Below are 26,341 nucleotides of genomic sequence, written 5' to 3' on the forward strand. Positions count from 1 at the left end.
TGTTATGCATTTAAAATTGGTGTTGTGGTTTAAAAAAAGGATTCCATTACGATACACTTTCCAGTGCTAAACTCAAGCATTGCACAAATTAAATAAACAACTAAACTACCATAAATACCTGCAACAAAAGTATCAAATTATATATGGATCGCTATCAACGACAGGGATATAGTCCACTGAGAGGTTCGAATTCCGAGGTAGAAAATACCTCAGAGTTTATAGGTACCGATCTATAATTTCATGTTATACATGCCCCTTTCCGCCTTGTGCTGTTCACGTGTACTGGCATTGGACGGGTTGTAGAGAAGAGGCAGACAGGAGGGGCGGGCTGTGCACCACTTATTTAAATCTCCCTCTGCTTCCCCAAAAAAGAAAAGTCTAACTTCATTTCTGACCCACACCACCTCATTTGTGTACTTCCCTTCCCCTCACCTACCCTTCCCTGCTTCCCTCGTGTGTTCTCCTATCTCCCCAAATATTTATTTTTAAAACATATAGATGGAGCCACCCCCACTTTCCAATTGGTATACCTCCTTCCCTCAACCAAAAATAGGAAATAGCTGGCGTCCTGCCACCACTCCCACCACCTTTCTTCATTTTGTAAGATGCCCTCCCAATCACTTGATGGAAAAATAGTGTACATGGTGTCCTGTCACTCACCTCCACCTACACCAATCCTCTCTTTAAGAGGTGATAAGGGATCCATGGGTGGTGCAGAATACAACCTATGCATTCCTTGAGTCCCAAATATGCAAAGGGTAGGCAGAGAAAAATGTAGAAGTCACCCTCACGTCAGGGGGTATTTAGGGCCAGTAAAGCCTGCCAGCTCGACGAGGGCTCAGAACAGTACACCCGCCCACCCGACAAGGTGGTGATAGCTATTCGCACCCGGGGTTTCTTATGGGGTGTAAATAGGTTTGTTTTTTAACGGGAAATCTCTGAGCGTATTGCATGTGCCCAATCTCCCATAAAAAAGAAAAAAAACTAAATGGCTGCTGCCATAGAAAATAGAAAAGGGACAATGCCCCTTTTCTATTTTTGTGATGGTGGCCCGATGAGAAGGAGCAGTAGTGCCAGGAGATCCAGCAGGTAAGTGGGGTGGAAGTGGGTGGGGGCTGGAGGATGATGTGTGGGGCAAGAAGAGAATCAGGATGAGGCAGGCGCAATGGGGCTGGAGAAGCGGCAGGGGTGCCAAAAAATGCTGTCATCCGGAGATGGGCCTCCGTGGCTGTAAACGTGGGCGTTATACTGGCAATTCTCGCCTGCATTGCCAGCTACCTGATTGAGTGAGCACTCTTGCCCTGGTAAAAATGCTGTATCGTCTTGATTTCAGGGTAACTGATTATGAAATTCAAACTCCTCTACCATGAGGTCACAGCTAGAGGACTCAACATTTTGAAAATGGAACTAATGCTGATGACGTCTAATGGAAGTCATACACAACAGTATTAATAACAGCAAGACTATTAAAATTATTAGTAGTATTAGTATTATTAATAATATTGTTTAAGCATTCGTTTTTTGCACACTTATAGTGTCTCCCTCAATTTCAATCTGGCTTTATGGTGATGTGACAACATGGTGACTGAGAGTTCCAGGGTATTGTTAGGGAGAACCCAACTCTCCCCTGCTAAATATATATCAGAACCACATAACCACATCATGCTCAACTACCCTTATTCGTCACATGCTAACCAAATACACAAACACAAATGGCTACACAAAACCCTCTCCACATAAGAAAACAGTCACACATCTGCATCCCTCGAATCAATTTACAAACCCCTCCTAATGGCCAAGCATTTTGACTAGACAGGCACTTCAGGTCTCCCCATTTGGAAAATAATGTCTCCTGTGTACAAATAACTATCCACCTAAGAAACACACCCACACACACGTCAGTTGCTCACAGTTCTACAGGCGCCAACAGTAAAGCACAGCCACTTGTCTTTTCCCTCTCCTCCCCTACCCATTTTCTCTTTGAGATCCATGTGAGTGCCTGGCGACCATGCGAAAGGCTGTGGTGCACGGTATGAATCCAAATAATTTAACAAACATAATATAAACCAAAGGCAAGATTGTTGTCAATAGTCAATAAGTTTGAGAGAGTGTGACAGTTGGAAATGCAACGGCCTCTAATCCTCAATTTATGGGGTCAGATTTTAAGAATAGAAGGCAGTGGTGGGGTCTGGAGAACACAATTCGAATTTGCAGATTAGGAACTGTGCAGGTACCCTAGGGATTGGAGGCCGAATGGATGATGCAGAGGGATTTAAAATACATCTTCTTGTGGCTGGAAGCCAGTAGGGGAAAGGTGAGTGCAGGAGACATGCAGCCAAATCTGTGGAGTCTCAGAACAAGGGGGCACTGCAATGTCATGCTGATATCTATCAAAAGAGAGTATAAAGCTACCCCTCCCTCTAGCGTCACATATAACCCTAGTGCAGATGTGGAGCAAATGCTGCACTGAGCCTTACTTATCCATTCATATTAAAAGTATCACATTTATTTTACATTATGTCATGATGCACAATAGACATAATTCATGACAACTGAAAACAACTAAAACCTGCAAACAGAATTACGGTTAATGCAGTAGGCAAAAGTAGTGTCCCTACCTACTTCTTTTAAATGTAATTATAGTGTATTCATGGTTTACAATAAACCTTAGACAATTCTCTCCACATACCGAATCACAATACTGAAACAAAATCCATACAAAACCGTTATACCTAATTCTGTACCTAGTTATGAGATTATGTTAATCTCCTTTCAGAAATCCCATTGAGCTTCTTTGGGGAATGGCAGTATAACTGCTTGCAGTAATAACACTGGTCCTAGTAATGCCATTTTTTGTGTAAGTAATACTGCCATCATTATCTGTTTGACCGGTAAAATAGGTGGTATTTGGAAATACTTCCTGTTTTACTGTTACTGTTAAACTCATAATGAGGCCCAACTGTTTCTGACAGTCAGCCAGGCTTGAATTGTACCTTATGCGTGAGACGCAGGATCCTATTTTCCCTCTTGTTTTTCGGCTGGTAGCTCATGAAAGGCCTGTATCTTGGGGAGAACATCGCCAGCGCCTTTTATGGCCCTGTAAGAATTGTATCCTTCACCCTGATGTGTAGGATTGGGAAACCTTATCAAGTACAAAGTAATTCCTCCGAATAGGAGAAAAAAAAAGTAGAATCCCGCTTTGTAATTCCCCCAGCTCCACCATAGAGGGGTGTGGGGAAGAGGGCTAAATTGGGGGAGGAGGTATTATAGGGTGACAATGGGATGAACCCCATGATGGGTAAAAAAGTGGTAGAAAATAGCAGTTCACAACTACTCTGTTTTCATAAAGAATGGGTAAGTAAAAACGAATTTGATCCTGGCTAGTAGAACTACCGGCATTAGCTGCTTGTAACATCCAGCCGGCCCACATATTCGTCTTACTGTTGTGACGTCATTGACTCCACCTAAACTACAGGACAGACATTGTTCTTTAACGAATATAACTCCTGCCTGTCTGTTCATTGCCTTTTTGAACTTGATTCTGCCACTAACCACCCTTGCTCAGAAAAATAATGCCTCTCTTCCTGCAATCACAACATAACTCCATATCACTCCCTTTATACCTCATAGAAAACCGGAGTCAAAGGATGCATACCAATATGTGATTAGTAAAAGGCTTGGAAGAAAAACCTACAAAGAACAATATGCTTTTCTCTACAAGTAAGTAAAATGCTCATCCTTAGGTTACCTGCATTAGCATAACAAATAAGAAGACATTGTGCATGGTTAGGTAAACTAAAATAGCCATTCCTGCTGCTAAGCTGAACATACGGGCTACAAATCTGCTACATGTAAATATGTCATGCAAGGCATAAAGTCTGAAATGCAAGGAATCTCTCTCCCCTTGAAGTCTGCTAAATGAGTATCTTATCAGGGCCATGTTTGGTGTTTGTAAACAATAACAACCTCTCTCTATGTCTCAGGCACAAGATGGTTTCAGTGAAAGAGGTTTATCAGTACCTGGATCACCAGGCAGGAGATGAGGATGCCTTTTCCAGGGAGCCTTTCGTAGTCTGGTTTCAGGCTCCAAAAACAGGTAAGAATTGCCATCTGGCAAGGGTGTGAAAGCCCTGGCTTTTTCAATTTGTATTAAATGATAAACTGATGCGGGTAATTCCATTTCTGAAGGGTTAATCTGCTGATCAGACTCCCCTTTCATAAACTCCATCTCAAATGCAAAGTGAGTATCTGTGTCCTGCAGCATCAGTATCCTGATTTGCAACACCTGCTCTACCAGTGGCACAGAGCAGGTTCAGAGGTCACAGCTGCACAGTTGACTGCTGCAGTGACAGCCACGTTTCTGCAGCGCAGAGGCTGCATTCAAGATATGCACCCCTCTACCAAGAGTATGATGATCCTAAGTAGTCCAAGCTGGTGGCAGGGTAAACTCTAAAGATAAGCTATTCCTGAGTTGAGGCATGTTGCATGGCATGACTTATGATCATTGCAATCCCATCCAATTTGATATCACACATGTGTCATCCCCTATGAGCCAAGCTGTGGAAGGTGATGTGCATTCTGGTCAGACAGACTGAGCCTGCCAAATGACAGGACAGGAACCTGCATGGCCGTGCCCCTTCTATGATCCCTTCGTGAGGCAGGTAACACCATCCACAAGAGACAGCCACAGAAAAGACAGCTGTCGTGGACCCAGGCATCAAAGGGGCATACCCATTCAAAGGGCGTAGCCTCACACTAAGTTGCTGCATTTCTTAAGGCCTTCATTCCTAGTCAGAAGGCAAGGGGGCAGAGTTAGAGTAGACAGGAGGGCTCTGTACAGTGGTGGAAAACTGATACTGGATATGTGGAGGCGCACTCAATGTTATAAAGTTAATTGTAATAGTATATTGCAATTAAATAGTTCTTGAGTTTATCTTATGGGTGCTCCCAATTAGTAGAGTGCTACCTCTACTTGAACAAATGTGAAAAACGAATAGTACAACGATAACCTTGTTGTGCAAACTGGGGCACAGCACAGGGCAAAACAGATTTTGCTACTCATATCAATAAACATTTTCAGAATATACTGGTTCAATTAATTATTCATTTTGTGCAAATTCATTCATATTCATTCATATTCCACATCCTTTATATGAAAGAAAACATTTATTTTTGTATTTCACACATTTCCTAGTGATAAAAATCAAAGTTATACATCATAACCAAGGTATTGACATATTAATCCATATGTTTTTACAAAACAAGTTACAATCACATCTTTTACAGATTTTTCATATGTTTCCAACTCTTGTTTGTTCCCATGATCCAATAATCCTGATAGGTTTCCCAATGAGGTTTCCTATCTTTCAACTACACGTTTCAGGCAATTAATGCCCTTCTTCAGGTTTAAGAGTATTGGATTATTTTCTGTAAGACATAAATCGGTATATCTATATTACTTAATTTGTAAAAAAGTTTCATTAATCAGATTAAATACACTGAATAGTGGCTTTGTTCAAATAAACTAACCTTGGAATTCGTCTCCCTCTCTCAGGAAAAGCTTGTTGCCCTTCCAGGATAAATTTCAGGAGGTAGGAGAGTGGGGATTCTTGAGGGCTGGAGTCTCCATTCGGTGTTGGGTAGCTAGGGATTGAAGAACTAGTAGTGGTAGATGTGGGGTCCTGGAGGTATAACCTGTGACTAGGATCTGGACAACAAGGCAGTTGGAGAGGGCGAAAGAGTTTGTGTAGGGTGGCGGTGTTAAGAAGCAGTGCCAGGAACTTAAACAAGTAAATTACAGTTCTATCATAGTACTATTAGATGCGAAACAGGCTAACAGGGACAGTTTTTAAGTGTGTGCGACAGGCAGAAAACAACACAGTAATCTCTTGGGCGCACTATCTACATGTGAATACAACACAGTAGTATCTAAGGCACACTATCTGGATGCAAGACATGGTAACAGGAACAATTTCTAAGTGTTTGATACTGGCAGGATACAACACAGTAGTATCTAAGGTGCACTATTTAGATGTGAATAAAACACAATAAACTCTTGGGCGCACTATCTAGATGTGGATACAACACAGTAGTATCAAAGGCACACTATCTGGATGTGGGGCAGGCTAAACAGGAACACTTTCTAATTGTGTGAGACTGGCAGGATACAACACAGTAGTATCTAAGGTGCACTAACAAGATGCATGGTAGGGTAACAGGAACAATATGTAATTGTTTGAGACTAGCATGGTACAGTACAGTAGTATCTAAGGAGCAGAATCTAGATGTGAATACAACACAGTAATATCAAAGGTGTACTATCTAGATGCGAGACAGGCTACCAGGAACAATTCTAAGTGTGTCAGACAGGCAGAGAACAACACAGTAATCTCTTGGGAGCACTATCTCTTGTGAGACAGGCTGGCAAGAACAATTCTAAGTGTTTGAGACTGGCAGGATACAATAGAGTAGTATCAACGGTGCACTATCTAGATGCAAGACAGGTTAACAGGAACAATTCTAAGTGTGTCAGACAGGCAGGAAACAACATGGTAATCTCTTGGGCACACTATCGAGATGTGAATACAACACAGTAGTATCAAAGGTGTACTATCTAGATTCAAGAAAGGCTAACAGGAAAAATTTGAACCGTGTGTGACAGGCAGAGAACTACACAGTAATCTATTGGGTGCACTATCTAGATGCGAGACAGGCTACCAGGAAAAATTCTAAGTGTGTGTGACAGGCAGAATATACAGTATTATCATGGGTCAGTCAGAATTGCTCAATAAAGGGGTCCCGTAGGATCGCATTTAAGGTGATTGGATAATTTGTACAGTGGCAGGGCTATCTGGGTACAGTAGTTGCTATACCCCCACATTAGCCACACTTGCCGTTGCTGCTGGTTGATGGCTGGCTACTGGCTTCCCCTGCTGACACCTGCAGACACGATATGGAGCCGCCTCTGTAGGAGCTGCCTTTTGCCTTGGGGACCTTAGCTGCAGGGGCTGCCAGGCAGAGGGGCTGCCATGGGAAGGTCAGTTATGACCAAATGCAATGGAGAGAGATGCAACCACAGAGGGCCTGTGGCCAGACAAAATTACAAAAAATCAATCAGAGGGCAATGGAGCAGCAATGGAGCAGAGCAATCACTTTCCTTCACACGAGGAAAAGAGGCGAGCCAGGGCTACCACGTGCCGCTAGACCTGAGTAACACGGTGCTATCAGCCAATCGGGAGGGGCGGGCTGGGAAGCGGGAGGGAGAGGGAACCAGGAAGGGAAGCACAGAGTGGAATGGAGGGAGATGCAACCACAGAGGGCCTGGGGCTGGACACAATTTACAAAAAAAATCAATCGGAGGGCAATGGAGCAGAGCACTCAACTTCCTTCACACAAGTAAAAGAGGTGAGCAGGGGCTACCACGGGTGCTAGACCTGAGTAAGACGGTGGTATCAGCCAATCGGGAGGGGCGGGCTGGGAGGCGGGAGGCAGAGGGAACCAGGAAGGGAAGCACCGAGGGGAATGGAGGCAGATGCGACCACGGAGGGCCGGGGGCTGGAAATATTTACAAAAAAATCAGTAAGAGGGCAATGGAGCTGCAATGGAGCAGAACACTCACCTTCCTTCACACGAGGCAAAGAGGCGAGCAGGGGCTACCACGGGTCGCTAGACCTGAGTAACACTGTGGTTTCCATCCATTCAGGGGAGGGGGCGGTCTGGGAAGCAGGAGGGAGAGGGAACCAGGAAGGGATGCATCGAGAGGAATGGAGGGAGATGCGACCATGGATGGCCTGGGGCCGGAAACATTCACTAAATAGCAAACAGAGGACAATGGAGTAGAGCACACACCTTCCTTCACACGAAGAAAAGAGGCGAGCAGGGGATACCACAGGTCACTAGACCTGAGTAACACAGTGGTTTCAGCCAATACTGGGGGGGGGCGGGCAGGAAGGCGGGAGGGGGAAGGAACCAGGAAGGGAAGCACCAAGGGGAATGGAGGGAGATACGACCAAGGAGGGCCGAAAGATTTACAAAACAATCAATCAGAGGGCAATGGAGCAGAGCACTCACCTTCCTTCACACAAGGAAAAGAGGCAAGCAGGGGCTACCACGGGTCGCTGAGTAACAGGGGGCGGGCTGGGAGGCAGGAGGGAGAAGGAATCAGGAAGCGATTCCCAAATGTATTGCTGAAGTCAACTCCTCTGCCTCTGATTGTTTGAAACCACTCTTCCTTGCCTGACGCTTCCGCACAAAGAGGATGTTGTGCAAGCTCTTATCTCTGTCAGACGTGACTATGGCACCAGGACATACTTTAGCGTCCCTGCCTTGCTTATCGTCCCTGCCTTGGTTATCCATAGGCCACACAGAGGTTAGAAGATAATGCTCCACATTGTGCAGAGCCTTGAAAGGAGTTTGCAGATTTACCCAGCTCTATGTGTTCTCTGCTGTCTCCCATTCGCAAAATGCTTCCATATAAAATTTCCCTGTATGGATCACTATTCCTTTTACAATGAACGACCTGTCATGTTCAACTCCAAATTCAAGCACTCCCCTTCCCTAGAAATGTTCATTTGTCGTCTCACAATGTACATGCGATTACCACTTCTGGAAAGCATGCTCTGGCCAGCAAGACTCATCCTCTCCTTCACACGCTGTGTAAATATCTAGTCCATCTGCAACCAACTGCCCTTTGCAAACACATGATACCGATTTCTTCAGATAACAGCGCCAATCTGACAATCTTTTTGTTGAATGTCGTACTCTCCAAATACCCATAATAATAATAATAATGTTAATTAAGGGTCTACATTGAGGCTGCCATACTGAAGGACCCACCTCTGTATCCTCCTGGTACTTCACAGGCACCATGAAAAATGATATTGCAGGTATACTAACAATGGTCCTGAGAATCAAATCCAGATATCATTCAGTGCGGCCAAAGACCGACCACACAAATTTTGTACACTATGTTTCGCTATCTTAATAGGCTTTTACGCTGTGCCAAATCACCACTGTAGTAATGTCAGAGCACCTAGTCTTGTCTGTTGAGTGGTGTACAGCACTCCCACCAGAGATATCACAGGTAGAGAAAAAGATGTCCGAGAGGAAAGACAGAAAAGAGAGCTGGAGGACATGCCCTGGGGTGCTGTTATAGTTTTGGTTTGTTTTCAAGGCAGATATGAAGAATTGTAAGCTGGTAATCGGTGTATAGATGGATGCACGAGGGCCCCAGAGCATTCTCAGGCCATTCAGGGAGTTTGGTGGCTTATTGCCTGGGCTTCTCCATTCGTTGCACCCCAGGCCAAAGTACAGAATGATAATTCTGGGACTGCCACGCCTGAGACAAGAGGAACCTAGTCAAGAATCAACTGCGTATGAAGGTGAATGTTCTTGCTAACAGGGAAAAGGGAATAGGTGGTCTAAACTAATGCACTAACAATGGGAAAGGCCTGGCACCTGAATGTCAAATAGGCTATTATTAAGAGTTTCTTCAGTGTCAGGTCATGCTAGTCTTTAGTAGCTCATGGTGAGGCAGTGGGGTGCTTTACTCGGGAGTAGGATGTCAAAGTTTAGAAATGCATAGCTGTCTATAGTGAGAAAATATAACCTAAGCTCCATATGCAGGCTATGTTCGTTAGACTGTGTGAAAGGCACATGTGGGTGTATGGCTAGCAGGGGAGGGCGGAAGAGAAGGGCGAGTATGTCTTTTAAGACTTGCACAACTGCAGGGTGTCATTGAGAGCCAGAGTATACAAGTGGAAGGCAACATGAGAGCAAACTCCTTTCTTCTCGATCCCTGGGGCCCAAATGGCTACCAACACCCAGTTTCCATAGACAGAAAGTTGACAGGAAGTTCTGGCTCTTTTAAATGAGGGTGGGTTTTGAATAATGGAGCGTCTGGGAGAAAATCTCTCATCAGTGCTCCCTGGGAGCTCATGAGGCCTGTTAAGAACTTTATGTGGATGGTTATAATGGTGTTGGAAGAAGGATTCCTCCTGGGCCTGGGCTGGGCTGGGCGTTATTCTGCATAATCCAGCCTTGTCTACCTTTCTAAATTTGTACAACTAATAAACATACACATACTAGTTCTGCAAATTGAAAAAAAAAAACAAATTCCACTAGAATGTCCTAGGGACTGGGGTACCAAACATTCAAAAAACGAGTAAATACAGCATTGAACAATATAACAAGGCAAATTGAATCGCAGCTTCGAATACATGCCAAACAAACATTGCACCATATGAACATGTCAGAAATGTGCTTTGATGATGTGGGGCGGCAGATAGCCCTTACAAAGAAAATGTCAATCTATTACATTATTCATACATGTTTCTCAATGACAGAGAAACACAATACACTGTGGATTGATACAGATGGGAGTGAAATGATGACTATGTTGGGTGTGGTGCCCCTTCGAGGTGCTATGTGTGAGCTCTGTGTTGTGACTAACGTAGCACACTGGTGTCTGTGTGAATTAAAGGAACAAACACACTAGAGATGAAGCCACTGCGCAACCAGATATCAAGGCATACATGATCAATGAAAACATTTTAAGTGTGCCTAACCTATCAGTACCAAGGAAAGGGATTGTTCTTGTTATACATTATAGGCACATGCCTGACCCTTAAACCAGGTCCACATCTGTATATTCTGAGCAAGCACCCACAGATGCAGCTGTATCATCGTACATGAGACCCACCTCCTCCATTCATAACCTGGGCCTTCATTTTTACATACATTTCACGTCACCGTTCCACACACAGCTTGTCACTTTCCAAGCCGGATTTGCACATGGTATTTCCTTCTATGATGGCACAACAGGCTGAACAAATATGGTTTGGAGGTATGCCCAGAGAAATGCTCATGGTTTTGATTTATTCAAAACCTTTCATCCATCCCTCTTCAGCATTGCATATTTCCCCTTCGTCAGCGCAATACCCCTTTGCCTGGGCATGCTGTGGGGCCCGCTGAATTTACAGATTTACTTGTGGCACATATGAGAGTTCTAGACACACTTGTATCTGCCACCCCAAATCTGGCATTATTAAATATGAAATTAGTAGTGCACACATTCACGTTGGCTCCACAGACTGCAAATTGTAACTGGTTGTGACTTATCTTGATTTTAAACCATTTTCTATTTTTATTATCATTCGCTTAAATTCGCTAAGTAGATTGTTGAGCTATTGATTTCCCGTATTATCTGGCACACATTTTGTGATGGTGAAGTTTGCTTTATTTTTGACAAACAACCAAAGGCATTTTGATACTGCATTTCTTATCCAAGGAATCCATTGTGTTATGATGCTGCTGTTAACAGTATAGTTGCTTATATGGACCCAGCTCTCTATGTAGTTAAGGAATTCAGTGTTGCATTATTTACATATAATAAATGGCAGCCTGCAATATCTGCATACAAGCCTGGAAATCATTTTCTTATTACAGGCTAGGTGTGACATCACAACTGACCTGTTTTAAGAAAATGAAATCAAACCCGACCTGTAATCAGTTATTACGCTTTAGTCCTGACATTACAATCCCTGCTGCGTAAGCCAGCCGAGTGAATTCCAGTTGTCCCTGCAGCACTTTGTAAGGGTGTGGTAGGAGAGACTGAAAAACAGATGGCATGATTGTTGATAAAGACTTTTATTCATGAGAAAATTAGAGGGGTTTCCATGCCTCAACTTAATACTAAGGAAATGTCAGAATGTCCGTAACTAAAAGTCCACCGTCATGTGTCAAAACCTATTTCCTTCCCTTACACTTCTAACTAAACTAAAAGGTTTGTGAGTCTTCATAATGTAGAAGAATGTCTCCCTTCTTCTGTAGGGTGGACCACCATGCCAGTAGTCTGGAGAGACTATTTCCTGAGGGAATGTCTCCCTTCCCCAGGTCACAGTCCCTTCTAAAGGCAGCACACAAAGTTCCAGATTGACAATGTCTCAGTTGAGAAATAAAGCAAAGTTCCAACTTAAAGCCTTAGTGCCAAGAGAATTACTCCCTTCCCTTTGCATTTCTCAGGCTTATCACAATGTTCGCAAACACCACAGGAATGAATCCCTTCCCCAGGCCTTTGTTAGGCTTCTCACAATACCAAGAGAATTACTCCTTTTCCTTTGCTTTTCTCACAATATACACAAACACCACGGGGAATGACTCCCTTCCCCAGGCCTTTGTTAGGCAACTCACAATACCAAGAGAATTACTCCTTTTCCTTGGCTTTTCTCACAATATACACAAACACCACGGGGAATGACTCCCTTCCCCAGGCCTTTGTTAGGCAACTCACAATACCGAGAGAATTACTCCTTTTCCTTGGCTTTTCTCACAATATACACAAACACCACGGGGAATGACTCCCTTCCCCAGGCCTTTGTTAGGCAACTCACAATACCAAGAGAATTACTCCTTTTCCTTGGCTTTTCTCACAATATACACAAACACCAGGGGGAATGACTCCCTTCACCTAGCTTTTCTTAGGCTTCTCACAATGCCAAGAGAAGGATTCCCCTCCCTTTGCTTTTTTCACAATGTTCACAAATAAATGGGGGGAATAACTTCCTTCCGCTGGCTTTTCTTAGGTCTCTCACAATGCCAAGCAAATCACTCCCTTCGCTTGGCTTTTCTCACAATGTTCACAAACCACCTGGTTCACTACCCTGCCAGGTACTTTAACTATGAAAATGACTTAGATTATTCTTCATAAGAGAGTGTGGGTCCCAGACCCCTGGGCTTCTCTTCTCTTGATGCTGCAGACCTGGTTCACTACCCTGCCAGGTACTGTGACTATGAAGATGACTTAGGTAACTCTTCATAATAAGGTGTGGGTCCCAGACCATGAACCTTTCTTCTCTTAATGCTGAAGACTTGGTTCACTACCTTGCCGGGTACTGTGGCTATGAAATGACTTAGATTATTCTTCATAAGAGAGTGTGGGTCCCAGACCCCTGGGCTTCTCTTCTCTTGATGCTGCAGACCTGGTTCACTACCCTGCCGGGTACTGTGGCTATGAAGATGACGTAGGTTACGCTTCATAAGAAGGTGCGGGTCCCAGACCTGTGAGCTTCTCTTCTCTTGATGCTTCAGACCTGGTTCATTGTCCTACCAGGACATGTGACTATGAAGATGACTTTGGAGGCAGTTTGTTATTAGGTGTGGGTCCCAGGCCCTTTCTTTGTGACTTTTGGGGTTCCCACCAACTGTCCCGGCTACCCAGACCTCTACATGAGTGCATTTGCAGCTCTCTGCGCTTGCCGATTCTCCTGGTCTGATGGCTGCCCTGCTCTCTGCCTCCTTCTTTGGTCCGACCATGGAGGATCTGACGAGGACGTCTCTGCCGGCAGCCAAGTGTCTCAGTCTCTGCACTCCCAGCGTCTCTGTTCCTTCAGGGAATTTTGAGTTTCCTGGTTCCTCCAGGAATGGTCTAACAACTCATGAAGTCCTTCTTCCCTTTTTATCCTTGGGTTGGACTTACTTGTTCCAAGTTATCTAGGCTGCACATGTTGGTTCTGCGGAGCTCTCTGCATTGCTCCGCGCCTCTTCCTCGTTTCAGTATGGATGTTCTCATCCCCAAATGGGTTACTTGTGCTCTTCTTCATCCAAGTTTCTGTATATGACTCACTCACATAGGTTGTCCCTACTCTAGCTCGTCCCAGTACTTTTTGGGGAGGTCAGATCATCTACCCTACAGAGGTACATGGAAACGTGTGGCATTATGGGACCCTGTACAAGGCAGGAAGATGAATGTTGTAGGGATATGCTTTGGGCATATCCTGTTCTTCCCAGATAGTCGTCCCTAGTCCCTTAGGGGGGATCCATCCCCATGAGATCCACCCGCTGAGTACCTCCTCAACAAGGGGACTATCGGGTAGCAGTCTCACCTCCCTGGCCTCATGGAAAGGGTCTCCCCGTCAGGGAGAAGTGACGACATCCAAGGAGTCGTCACACCGTGAATAGCTTTTCAAATTCATTGCTTGCAGAATTGTTTTCTGTGTCACTTTACAGCCATTAATTGGCAAGGAACTGTTTATGGTAGATGTTTAATTTGTGCACTGCTGGAGTTTAACATTTTAGAAAGAATCTGCATGTCATTACTTATTTTAAAGCACAAAATGAAAACTTTTTTCGATGCATTTTATTAAATTGCTTGAACTATTTTTCTGCAACACCTTAGGAGCTGCATTCTTTTTTTCAAATCCGAACAGATTTTATATTGATTTATATGGATTAGCACATGGAAGATCTCTTACATTATATATTATGCAAGAGACAAGGTATTAAAAGGAATGACAGTGCATGGACATGTATTATAAGGAATAATACATCCCCTACCATACATAAAAGGATATTGCAAGTCACCTTGGAGCTCTCTGATCTTATAAAGGAAATTCGCCCTTGTTCCTCTATTTCACAAAACTACTTGTGACTTGCAATATCCTTATACATATGGTAGGGGTACTTTATCCCATATATGTTATGAATTATCATTTTCAGTTCTTCTTTTGTGCTCATGTTGGAATACCGATTCTGCCTTACTATGTACTTAACACCAATGTACCTAAGACAACTTCTTTGCGATTTTGAGAAATGGTACAGTGGATGGATATGTTTAGAAAATTGCTCTACTTCTCCAATGGCCATTTCTGAGCCATACACTGACTTAGCTTTCAATGAGCACAAACAGCCTTATTACATTTACAAAGAATTTGCATGATCACACAGCGCTGTGTGAACGTGCACATTTTTCTTAATTGTACTTTTTGGGTACCCTTGGGGATTGGGAACATTTTACACGATCACCTGCAGCATATGGTTGCTATTGTTTATAAGTCAGCACAAATGCCCCTGAGCTGTCTCTGCATGTTTAGTGGTAATCTGCCAAACTCGTTTACCATTACTGATGGCTCCTTTCGCAATAAATGTGCAACATTACGAGTTAGTGTTGCCCCTTCTATTATGGAAGGCCTTCTTCTTCCCGGGAAAAATACCTCTATGCAAGTGCCAGATATAATTCTTCCTTCTGGGTCCCGATCCCGGAATTTGGAGAAGTGGAAATGCAAGCGGTAATTTTGTTGATGTGCGTTTTTTCACTTACTGACAAACTCGTAATAAGGGTGAATGAAAGTCTTTATTTCATGAAAACAAGATAATCAGGTCTTTTGGCATTCGGATCTGTTGGAATTTTGAATCCTTGTATGATGTTTGCACTAATTAATCTACAGTCATTTGATGAAACAATTGTCCTTAATGTAATGCAAAGAAAAGCAGCTGTACTTTGAAATATACAAATCAACTCTTACATTTTATTTTCTAAAATGAAGTTGCAAAAGAATTTTTGATCATCCCCCAACACACAACTCCAGAAGCCGCTGTTCGAGAAATTGATGAACTCTATGATGTATATTTGGATGTCAAGCAGAAATGGACATCGCAGGTTAGTAACAACACTGTGTAGTGCCTCAGCTACAATGGAAGCATATCCAGTCTACTGTAGTATCTTTTGTAGCTCTCAGGATATTTTGCGTTGAATGTGAATAGCTGGTAATAGTGTTGCTATCTTTTAGCATTATTGTCTTCTGCTGAAGTGATTGGGGTTCCCTCCATGGGATCAATTGCTCCTTATTAAAGGAGCATTTGAGTCCATTAGCATGGATTAAATAGAAGTACTATGGCAATTTCATCTCTACTCATATGATGCTCTATGTACTGAAAGTAAGAGACCCCAATAATGCTGGTAAATCACTCAACAGAGTCAATAAAAGTACCTCCCAGTAGGGAATGAGACCAAGGCCAAGTGAGAGTGATATTAAAGGCTTTTATCTAAAATTAGGGCAAGCAGAATCTACTCTGCTCACGCCGAGGGCGCTCTGCAGAAGGCACGTTACACTTTGGTTATATTTACAAAAAACGTCCTCACTGTGGGAAGGCCTACGAGGCACATGAGAGACTGGGATTGGATACTAGGAGTAGGCACCTAGGGTGCTATAGGGTCGGAGACGGCTGATTGGTCCAAGGACGTGATGAGATGACGTGGTGTTCGGGGTCAATCGGTCAGCTGGGCTCATCAGCTTGGTATTCCATGTCGATTCTTTGTGTATCCTTTGACATCCTATCCATGTAACATTTGCCCTTGCGGCCTCACAATCTCATTCACTCAAGACTCTGATCTATTTGTCCGGTGGAAAGGCCTGTATCTTAACACTTATAAAGACAGGCTTCAAAGGCAGGTTATTTATTGCTAGTCATGAATTAACCGTCCACCACCAAAGGTATTGCTCCCCTTGTTCAAACAAATTCTGAATATACTGGCTAGAGGGTAGAGCTCATGGGGTCAGTGTACGGTCAGAGGTGTCCATTTAGTAACAACAAGGGGAATTTAGAATAGATGGCTGGGATGACTAGGTCACAAAAGGTACATATCATGATAGGCATACATTTCAGTGTGGGGGGTTCAGTGGTTGAATGTCCAAACATCACTAACTCTCTGTTAATCTCTGTTGACACCCAGGTGGACTGGAACGAATCGAGGCCCCTTTGCAGTCTGGTTCCATATTATACAATAGCACAGGACCTTTCAGAACACAATTTTTACATGTGGCTTTTAACACATGGCTGGCTATTTTATACTTAAATCACATTGGGTTAGGACATGCTTCATCTTCCGTTTAACTAGGCACTCTCATCATAACACAAAGGGAAAGCAAAAGAATTAATCAAGAAGTGATCAAGAAATAAAACATATCTTTAACCCGAGATTCACTTATTCATAAATGGGGAAGTCACAGCTCGCGGTCTATGGGTGTGTCTTTGACTGGGGGTGAGGTTAGCCAAGAGTGATCAACTTCTGCATTATGCTTCCATGACACTACACATGTATTTACATTCAACCTCATAAGCGTGAGGTAGCATGGTGGTGGTGTGTACAGATTTGTATTTGGTTAAGTATTGTACTGCGACAACCTATTGCTATGAGCATTTTTAAAACTCTAGATTAACATGCATCGTGCTTTCATTGTAGCGGGGTAGCATAAGAACTTTTAATTACCCACGTGTATATATATTTATATTGTTCACTCGTAGGCCTCCTTAGCCTATCATTAGGTTTGTACAAATTTGCATAGGAAGAATGGTGCATTTACTTTTATCCATATCAAGGGGAAAGTATGCTCACAGTCTTAAGGGCCTTTCTAACTGATGGCTCTGCCCTAGAGGGCATTGGGATTATGTTTTTATGTCCAGTGTCTGTGGGGTATGGGGCAGTTTTATAGAGACAGATAGCTCTAACTCTGGCCCCTGCTCTGGGCTACATCTAAGTCAGTGAAGGGAGACGGAAGGCAGAAGATCCAGTGTGGATTTTGTTGCATTCTCACAGCCAGTCTTCTCATGGGAACCGAGCAGTTGCGGAGACGGCACAGGGGAGGAGGTGGGGGGAGGAACTTGCTCGCTTTGCGCGCCTGACGGGGAGAGCTGCAAGCTTGAGTGAAACCTCTACGGCTGTTTTAGCTTTGCAAAATGGAGTCGGTGATTTAAAAAATGGAGTCTTATCCACCTCTGGGCTTACACTGCTATAGGGGGTGTATGCAAGGGGGTCACAGTTCTTAAAGATATTCCTGCACGAAAGGGTTCACAGTTCCTCAAGATATTCCCGCACAAGTGCTCCGGGGCCAGGGCCCTGGACCCAAAGTAGCCGTGACTGGCCCTACCCAGGAAGTGTGGGAATAGGGGAGGGAGGGGTCCAAAATGCCCCCTCCTTCCACTTAGTACCAATATACTATCAATATCCAAAAAGAACTTATCCTTACCTACCACAGCACACCCCAATAACCCTGCAGGGTCTATGAGTACATTTAGTATAATGTATAAGTAACATGCTTGAAGACTCTCCAACATGTTCCAGTTAAACCTTCCCACTAGATTGCGCATTAACAGGATGTTGCCTACCTAAGGTACACATTTAAGACTAGTGTCAGACGTCATATCTTATTGATGAGTGTGTGCCATGGTATTCAATCTTCTATAACTTATATTTAAATGACATGCCTCCTGTTGTAGTGCATCTCCTTTGGGGAGGAGATCTCTCTACTGAAGGGAGCATACATTATGATGTCATGGAATGTTGGTGTGTGTTTTGCTTGTTTGGTTCTAAGTTGGGCAGTTGGAGGAGAGAACTGAAGGGAAGGGAGCCCATGAGATGTGGGGTCTTCGTTTCTTATTTATTTACCTAAATAAACCCAATTATATGACTTACCTGCTTCCGCTTCATCTTCATAACAATGGCGACGAGGATGGGATGAATGGCTATGGAAAGCAGGTGAAGAGAAGACCCCAGGTGAGATACACTGCTTTGGCGAGCCCCGTGTTGAGAGAGGCGTTTTATGAACTGGATCACGTTCCTGCTGCCAGCCGCGCTTTCCAATTCATACTGCCTGTGCCGGCACGGCGTGAAAAGGCCAGCTCATTTTCCCTCCCGTGAGCGGCCTCTGAAGTGGAACGCTGCCCACACGACGATTGCTGAGAGAAGTGTCCTCATCGGTTGTCCAGGGTACCGGCCGACGCGGAGAGCTGAGGAAACCAGCTGATCACGCGAACGTTTCAGCCCGACAGGGGCTGTCATTGAGAAGAAGCTGCCGGCGTCAAAGGAAAACTTCTGGGAGGGCCGCTCCGCTCTCCCGTGGCGTTGAGCGGCCATTGTGCTGAGGTCTTCGCGTTGGCCGTCCGCTCCCCTGTAGCGTTGAGTGGCCACCGCGCGCAGGCCTGCGCGTATGCACCTCCCCAACACACTTCTCCGACGTAAAGTAAGTGCCAGAACTTGTTTATTAGCTCCGGCGCAGCGTTCGTTGTGTTGCGCGAGATAGACGGCTGAGGAAAGGCGTGGGGAGCGGTCCTTGAACGAAAGTACCGTATTCCTCCTAAAGGAGGGACATGTGAGCAGAAGACTACCGTGAACTTTATAATAGAGGGGCATTTCACATTTTAGTGAGGAGCATGATCCTCTCATTTGTTACTTGTGTGGCAAAGTAACAAGTACATAACTGAAGTGTTAGGGAACTTGAAAATTACTTATCATTAAAGTATTTAGGAAGATGAGCGGCACACTGCTGCATGTGTACAGCCCTCAGGCAGGTAGACATCAACCTTGATCAAGACATTTGTGCAGTGTGGTTTTGATGTGTCGGTCCTGACTGTGTGGACAAGCGAGGTTACAAGAGAACATTAAAGAAGACACCTGAAGCGTGGAAATTCTATTGAGCAGGGAGAACATAAAAAGCACAACCAAGAGACATTTTGCAATCAGGGTATGGCAGCCTTGCCAGGGATATCAGGTCCCCCCATTTTTATGCCAGCCCCAGGCGCGGCAAGAATTGCGTGGCCCCAATGGCGCAAGGGTTTTCTGCACTACATGAAGGCAGCCGGCGGGACAGCCTATTCCAGCGAGAGGAAGTTGGCGATATTGTTACATTTTTTGGGTTTCGAGGGCCAAAGAATTTTTGAAACTCTACCGCAACTAGTGAGTGATGGAAGCGGGGATGAATTAAATGAGTTCGAATCCGCATTAGTGAAGTTAGACAAGCATTTTAACCCAAAAAGGAGCACAATTCTGGAAAGGTACAATTTCCGGATGCGCACACAAGCCCAAAATGAATCTGTGGAGGATTATGTGACTGCATTGCGACATCTGGCTCTTACATGCAAATTTCAAGGAAGTTTCGACGAACATATTCGTGATCAATTCATGACACACTGTCGATCCAATAAGATACGAGAGGAGTTGTGGCTAAAGGATGAGCCGAGTTTAGATGAAGTATTGGACTTGGCGAAACGTGTGGAGCATTCCCTGGCATGTGTGGCCAAACTTTCCAAAACTGAAGGAGGGGAGCCCAAAGAAAATAAACCGGAGGTGTTGTCCGTAGCTGAGGGAAAGAACAAAAGGAAAGGAAGAAACAGACAGGCAGGGAAGAATAATCCGGAAGAAAGGAAGGGTCAAGATTATATACAGAGATTTGAAAAAAAAGAGGATAGGAAGGACGAAAGGCTATGTTATCGGTGTGCTAGTGCGACACACTTTGCATCCTCTGTTGTGTGCCCAGGACGGAAAAGTACGTGCTCAAAATGCAAAAGGAGAGGGCATTTAGCATCGTGCTGCAAGAACTACCAATTTGGACAGACAAGCCAACGGAGGGTTTTGTATGTAAATGAGGAAGAAGATGGAAGGTCATCAGAAGACGAAGTTGTGGTGCCGTTACAAAATGTTATCGTGAATACTGTTAATGTTGTTACGAATGGTGGGGATCTGGAGGATTGTGAACGACCTTATGCTGTGGTAATGGTCAATAGGCGTAAGGTGTCAATGATGGCTGACTCAGGGTCGAAAATAACTTTAATATCCAGGGTTGCCTTTGAGTGCGAAATGAAAGGGGTAGTAGCTGAGTTATCAGAGCCCGACATAAGTCCAGGAGGATACAACCAAGATCGTATTGATTTATTGGGTTATGTGTGGAGTAAGTTTGAATTCAAGGGACGCAATTGTGAGGGCAAGGTGTATGTCACGAAGAAGGGGCAATCTTTGTTAGGGTGGAGAGAACAAAAGAATTTAGGGATCAGACTCGATCCCAATCATCCAGAGCAAGTGTTGCAAATTTCCGAAGTGTCTGCGAGTCTTGATAGAGTTTGGGAAAGTGTTTAATGAGAGGTTGGGAAGGGTGAGAGGGTTTCAGCACCAGATAACATTGAAAAAGAATAGTGTGCCAATCGTGGCGAAGCTTAGGCCTGTGCCCCTAGCTTTGAGGGAGAAAGTGCAAAAGGAATTACAGAAGTTGTTGGAGTCAGGTGTGATTGAGAGAGCTGGAGGGGTTGAGTGGGTATCCCCAGTGGTGATTGTGAAGAAAAGTTCAGGTGACATAAGGTTGTGTGTTGACATGCGTGAGTTAAATAAGTGTGTGTTGGTGGACAGACATCCTCTGCCCAACATGGGTGAACTGTTGACCATGGTGGGCGGAGGAAGATTTTTCTCTAAGTTAGATATGACGTCAGCGTATCATCAGGTTGAATTGGTGGAGGAGTGTAGGAAGGTTACTGCTTTTGTAACGCATGAAGGTGTTTTTCAATTTAGGAGAATGCCATTTGGGCTGGCGTCCGCTTCATCAGTATTTCAGAAGATCATGGATCGTTTGTTGAAGGGATTAAAGGGAGTGTTCTGTTTTCAGGATGATGTGTTGGTGAGTGGTGTAACAATGGAAGAACATGACAGGAACCTGCGCAAGGTTTTGAGGATATTTGAGGAAAGAGGTATTACTTTGAGGGGTGAAAAATGTGTGTTTGCTGTGACGAAAGTGGATTACCTAGGAAGGTATGATTAATACCATTAAGAGTGTTGAGAAACCGAGAAGCAAGAAGGAGCTACGCTCTTTTCTAGGAATGACGGAATTTTATCACAAATTTGTGATAAATTATGCTGACAAAGTACAGGAGATGAGAAAGATTCTCAAGAAGGGCGCCGATTTTGTATGGAATAGCCAGTGTGACAGGGAGTTTAACAGGATAAAGGAAGAAATAAATATGGCTGGTCCATTAGGATGCTTTGACACGAGGAAGCTAACCATGATCACAGTTGACGCTAGTGAGAGTGGACTAGGAGCTGTGCTATCACAGAAGCAGGAAGATGGTTCTGAGGAGGTAATCGCCCATGCCTCAAGGGGTCTCAAGGGAGCAGAGTTAAGGTATTCGGTTCTAGAGAAGGAGGCTTTGGCATGTTTTTGGGCTGTGGAACGTTTCAGAAATTTTGTGTGGGGAGTAGAATTTGTGTTGCGAACGGATCATAAACCCTTAAAGGCCATTTTTGAGAATAAGGGACTGGACAAAGTATCTCGGAGAGTGGCAGGGTGGGTTACCAGGATGCAGACACATTGTTTTAGGATGGAGGTCATACCCGGGAGGGAAAATGTTTTAGCCGACAGTCTATCAAGGATAAGGGTGGCAGCACCTGAAAGTACGGAAAGTGAGGAAATGGAATTGGTGTTTGTCAACACCGGTGGCATAGTATCCAAGCAGGAGTGGTTGGATGAAATGGAGAGAGATGACATCATAAGGAGGGTAATCACATATGTTGAATCGGCAGTATGGCCAAATAAAGTGGAATTGGCGGAAGAAGTGAAACCGTATTGGGAGGTGAAGGATGAATTATCCGTAAATGATAATATTTTGTTCAGATGGGGTAGGGCAGTGGTCCCGATAGGATTAAGGAAGAAAGTGGTAGATTTAGCACATAGTGGTCATATTGGGATTACCAAGACTAAAGGAGTGTTAAGAGAAGATTATTGGTGGCCGGGTTTTGACAAGGAGGTGGAAGATCGTTTGGCAAATTGTAAGTTTTGTGTTAAGAGTGGAAAGGGAATAGCGGCCAGAAAGCAACCTTTAGTGGATGTTGGTCTTCCGTCCAGGATATGGTGTGATATAGCCATGGACATACTTGGTCCCGTGGAACTTGGTTATGCTTGGGGAAAGTATATAGTTGTGGTGGTGGATTTGTTTTCCAGATGGGTGGATTTTAAGGTTGTGAAGGATATCACGAGTGAATGTATGATAAAGGTTCTACAGGACATTTTTGCAAGTGAGGGTTTGCCTGAGACCATATTGACCGACAATGGGCCCCAGTTTATTGGAGAAAGATTTTCTAACTATTTGAGGAAGTGCGGAGTTGGTCACAAAAGAACCTCATTGTACCATCCCGAGTCAAATGGTGTGGTTGAGAGAATGAATAGGTGTGTAATGGAGAGTGTACGTATGGGAGAGGAGTGTGGTTTAGACAAGCTAGCTCTAATACAAAATAGAATGTGGGCTCTGAGGATGGCGCCACATTCTACGACCGGTCTATGCCCATTTGAACTCATGAGGGGAAGGAAGCCATATTCCATGGCTTGTCCGCCATGGCTGGGAAGATGTAGGGAGACTGATCTTGTTGTGGATGAGGTGAGAAGGTCGTTAGTGAGGAAGAAGTCAGATTGGGTCAAGCGTGAAAATTTGAGGAGAGGAAATAAGGAGTTGCGTGTGGAGTGTGGTGACTGGATTAGGATAAGGAAAGCAGTGATAAGGAGGAAGGGGGAGTCCATTTATTCGGATCCTGTCAGAGTTGTGGCAGTTATGAAAGGGGCAGTGCGTGTTGCTGGAGGGCAAGTGTGGAATAAAGATAGAGTTGCCTCTCTGAGGAGAGGAAATGTGTGAAAGTCATATGCGGGAAAATGCCCAGGAGAGAAAGCAAGGAAATGGCAACTGAGCCGCTCATGGGGAATTGTTTTAGGTCAGTTTTGAGTTGTGACTTAGATAGTGTAATATGCTTGTTTTAGATCAATTAGATGTTAGATGTTATTGTAACATGCTGAAAAGAAAAAGGTGATCAGATGATATATAAAAAAAAAAAAAAAAAAAACGAGGGGAGATGTGTTGTAGTGCATCTCCTTTGGGGAGGAGATCTCTCTAGTGAAGGGAGCATACATTATGATGTCATGGAATGTTGGTATGTGTTTTGCTTGTTTGGTTCTAAGTTGGGCAGTTGGAGGAGAGAACTGAAGGGAAGGGAGCCCATGAGATGTGGGGTCTTCTTTTCTTATTTATTAACCTAAATAAACCCAATTATATGACTTACCTGCTTCCGCTTCATCTTCATAACACCTCCATTTCTTGAAGCTTTTCAAAGCTATGTCTGTTAAATGTGTCAATGTTACTCCCTAGTGTGATGTGAAGGAATAAACATACATGAAGTGCTCTCCTTAGAAACACAAAAGCCCTATCTTTTTACCACGTTGTATAAATATCCCCACAGATGTTACCACATTTCAAGAAAACTATAAATATTACTAATTTAAAGAAGTAGAAATGTCTGTCAAAAACCTGAACTGTTTTCACCTAAATCAACAAGTATGTAGTTGTTAAGTCATCACCAAAGTAGGTCTCAAATCAAGCAACATGAATGAAATTGCTAAAAGAGAGTATCTCATTTAGATAACAAGTGAGCAACAACCGTCTTATAAGTATGTCATAAACTCAGAAATATCCACTGTGTAGTATTCAAAAAGTAAATGCCCACTAGAATCATCACGCTAAATCAGGATCTTGTGATACTTTCAGAAAATACAGCAGCAATTCTTGAAGGCACGACACGGATGTCCAGAAAAACAAACATCTTCCATGAAAACCAAAAATAACTGCATAAGGACAACCAATGTAAAAATGGAAGCCATGCTCATAGCATTGTCAACCATTCAGTCACTTGGTAGTGGGGCGAGAGAGGGATAAAAGCCTTAATGGACAGTTACCTGAGATCCCTTGCATGAAATCTCATTATTTTACTGCTGGCTATTGGTTACTTGGCTGAGTGTAAGTTTTGAATGGGGCAGAAAGAGAGGAACATTCAAAATGTGTAAAAACACATTTTAATGTGTTATTAAATATACTATATGATGTTGATAGAATGTAAACTCTACAAATCTTACAAATACATCACAATGCAGCAAAATATGACACTGCTATCTAGCAGGACCAAAAATAAACAACAGGCGAGAGGTAATTAATTATCAAATCCTTAGAATGAAGGTACATTCTATCAGTCATAAATGTCAATTCACATAGTAACATTTTCTTGAAATCAGGCTAGCTTTGGCACAGCTTTAGTCGGGAAACAGATAGCGGTAGAGGTGGATGGGTTAAGCCTGAAGTCTTAGTTGTTCTGAATGTTCAAATTCCTCTTTGCGGCAGTTGGGGGATGAAGGAATTAATTGGATATATGACGTAATTCGATCAGCTAAGTTAGAGCGTCATGTCACATTAGTTAGAAGTACTAAAATAGCTGCAAGCAATACCTGAGGATGAGGGTTTTTGAATGAAATTGCAATGCCCACAGATTGACTCTGTAGTGGCACTCGTTAAACTTCTATACAGATGTTTCTCATGATGGTTAAGAAGTCCCAATTCCACTGAAAATATCTCAAGTATTTCTTCTTAGTTGTGGATGAATGATGCCGCGTGGTTCATTCCAGGTCTTTTTGTAGTGCCTCTTGTGGCTTGACCACTGCAAGCTACAGGGACAAGAGTACACCGTTATGGATGCGGAGGGAAGAGATTTTGGATCTGTGTTCACCCTATCAGACGCTGCCACTAAAATTACAAATACCGGAACTGGGGGTGGCCTTTTGCAAGCAATGATTGGTCTCCTGCACAGCACTTGCTCGTAACTGACTCTTGACCTTCAGGAGATGAAGAAAGTGCCCCCTCCCATGACATGACGTGCTGAGACCCAAGAAGGTGCAAATCACCTCTGCCTCAGGTATTGCTCTTGGTGAAGGAGGTAAAATGACTGCACATGTAACTCTCATGGTGGAGCCCTTAAACTAAAATATATCTGTCAATTCAGTGAAAAGATTAACTGGCCTCATAATCTTCCTAATGAATGCAACATTTGTATGCACATCCCTATTGTTATAGAGTGGAGTAAACACTCTTGTACAGTTATATGAACATGCAAAGATATCATTGGTGAAAGTGTCATGAATAAATCTGAAACTATTCTGAATCTTCTCAAAATAGATCAGTCTTTCTTGGGACACCATATGTACACCACAAGAACATATAAATGCAAACCATGGGTCATTAAAACCTTTTTTTTCACTTGCTCCTGCCTCCAAGGCTTAGTGCAATGTATCTTGAAAAGGGAATACTTCTCCTAACTATGTCGAGGTACATGGGGGTTCTTGGTGCCAGGAGGCAAAGTGAGGCAGTACAATGAAAAGATTCCACTGAAATGAGCAGAGTCGTACTGGCCTTTCAGAACTCTTGGTTTTTGTCAATGACCCCGATTTGCTGAGTTCCACAGACAGGAATCAATCCTGGAGTAGGCTCGGCCACTGGTTTTCCATAACTTCAAAGAGATTAAAGGAGGATGAGTGGAGAAGGATGGCAGATTGAGGTGACGTTTCAAAATTAGGCAAGGTTTCCAGATGAAGGCTGGATCACTGGGTGATTTGGAGGGATTTCACTGTTGTTGTTAATATCCCTTTGAAGCCAGTGCAGGGAAGACACGGCAGGGAAGAAGTTACCAAATTGTCAAAGTTGAATCGCAGATGGGCAGATGGAAATTAATAATAGATCTTGACAGGAAAACTGTATGGTCTTTATTAAAGATTTTGTAGTATTTCCACTGGAAACACCACCAAATTCGAATACAGTTACTGTCACGCGTAAATTCACTGGACCAAGAGTGGCTGGGTGGCAGTATTGATCCCCATTCATGGAGTCCCATTGTATTACATTGGGATTTGGTGCATTTACTGTGGGTGTTAATTCCGACTGCTGC

The 26,341-nt window shown here is 43.7% G+C and overlaps 1 protein-coding gene across 2 annotated transcripts in view; it reads left to right on the forward strand.

The window, feature by feature from the left end:
• Nucleotides 1-26,341, forward strand: part of DNASE1L3 (deoxyribonuclease 1L3) — a 112,218-nt gene that overhangs the window by 40,233 nt on the left and 45,644 nt on the right. For both annotated transcript variants that reach the window (XM_069643777.1, XM_069643776.1), the window contains exons 3-5: nucleotides 3,631-3,720; nucleotides 3,984-4,096; nucleotides 15,321-15,433. In XM_069643777.1, coding sequence (XP_069499878.1) covers nucleotides 3,631-3,720; nucleotides 3,984-4,096; nucleotides 15,321-15,433 — 316 coding nt within the window. The remainder of the gene's footprint in view (nucleotides 1-3,630; nucleotides 3,721-3,983; nucleotides 4,097-15,320; nucleotides 15,434-26,341) is intronic.

This window comes from Ambystoma mexicanum, chromosome 2p (assembly GCF_040938575.1).
Source record: "Ambystoma mexicanum isolate Mex_15411 chromosome 2p, UKY_AmexF1_1, whole genome shotgun sequence".
NCBI lineage: Eukaryota > Metazoa > Chordata > Amphibia > Caudata > Ambystomatidae > Ambystoma > Ambystoma mexicanum.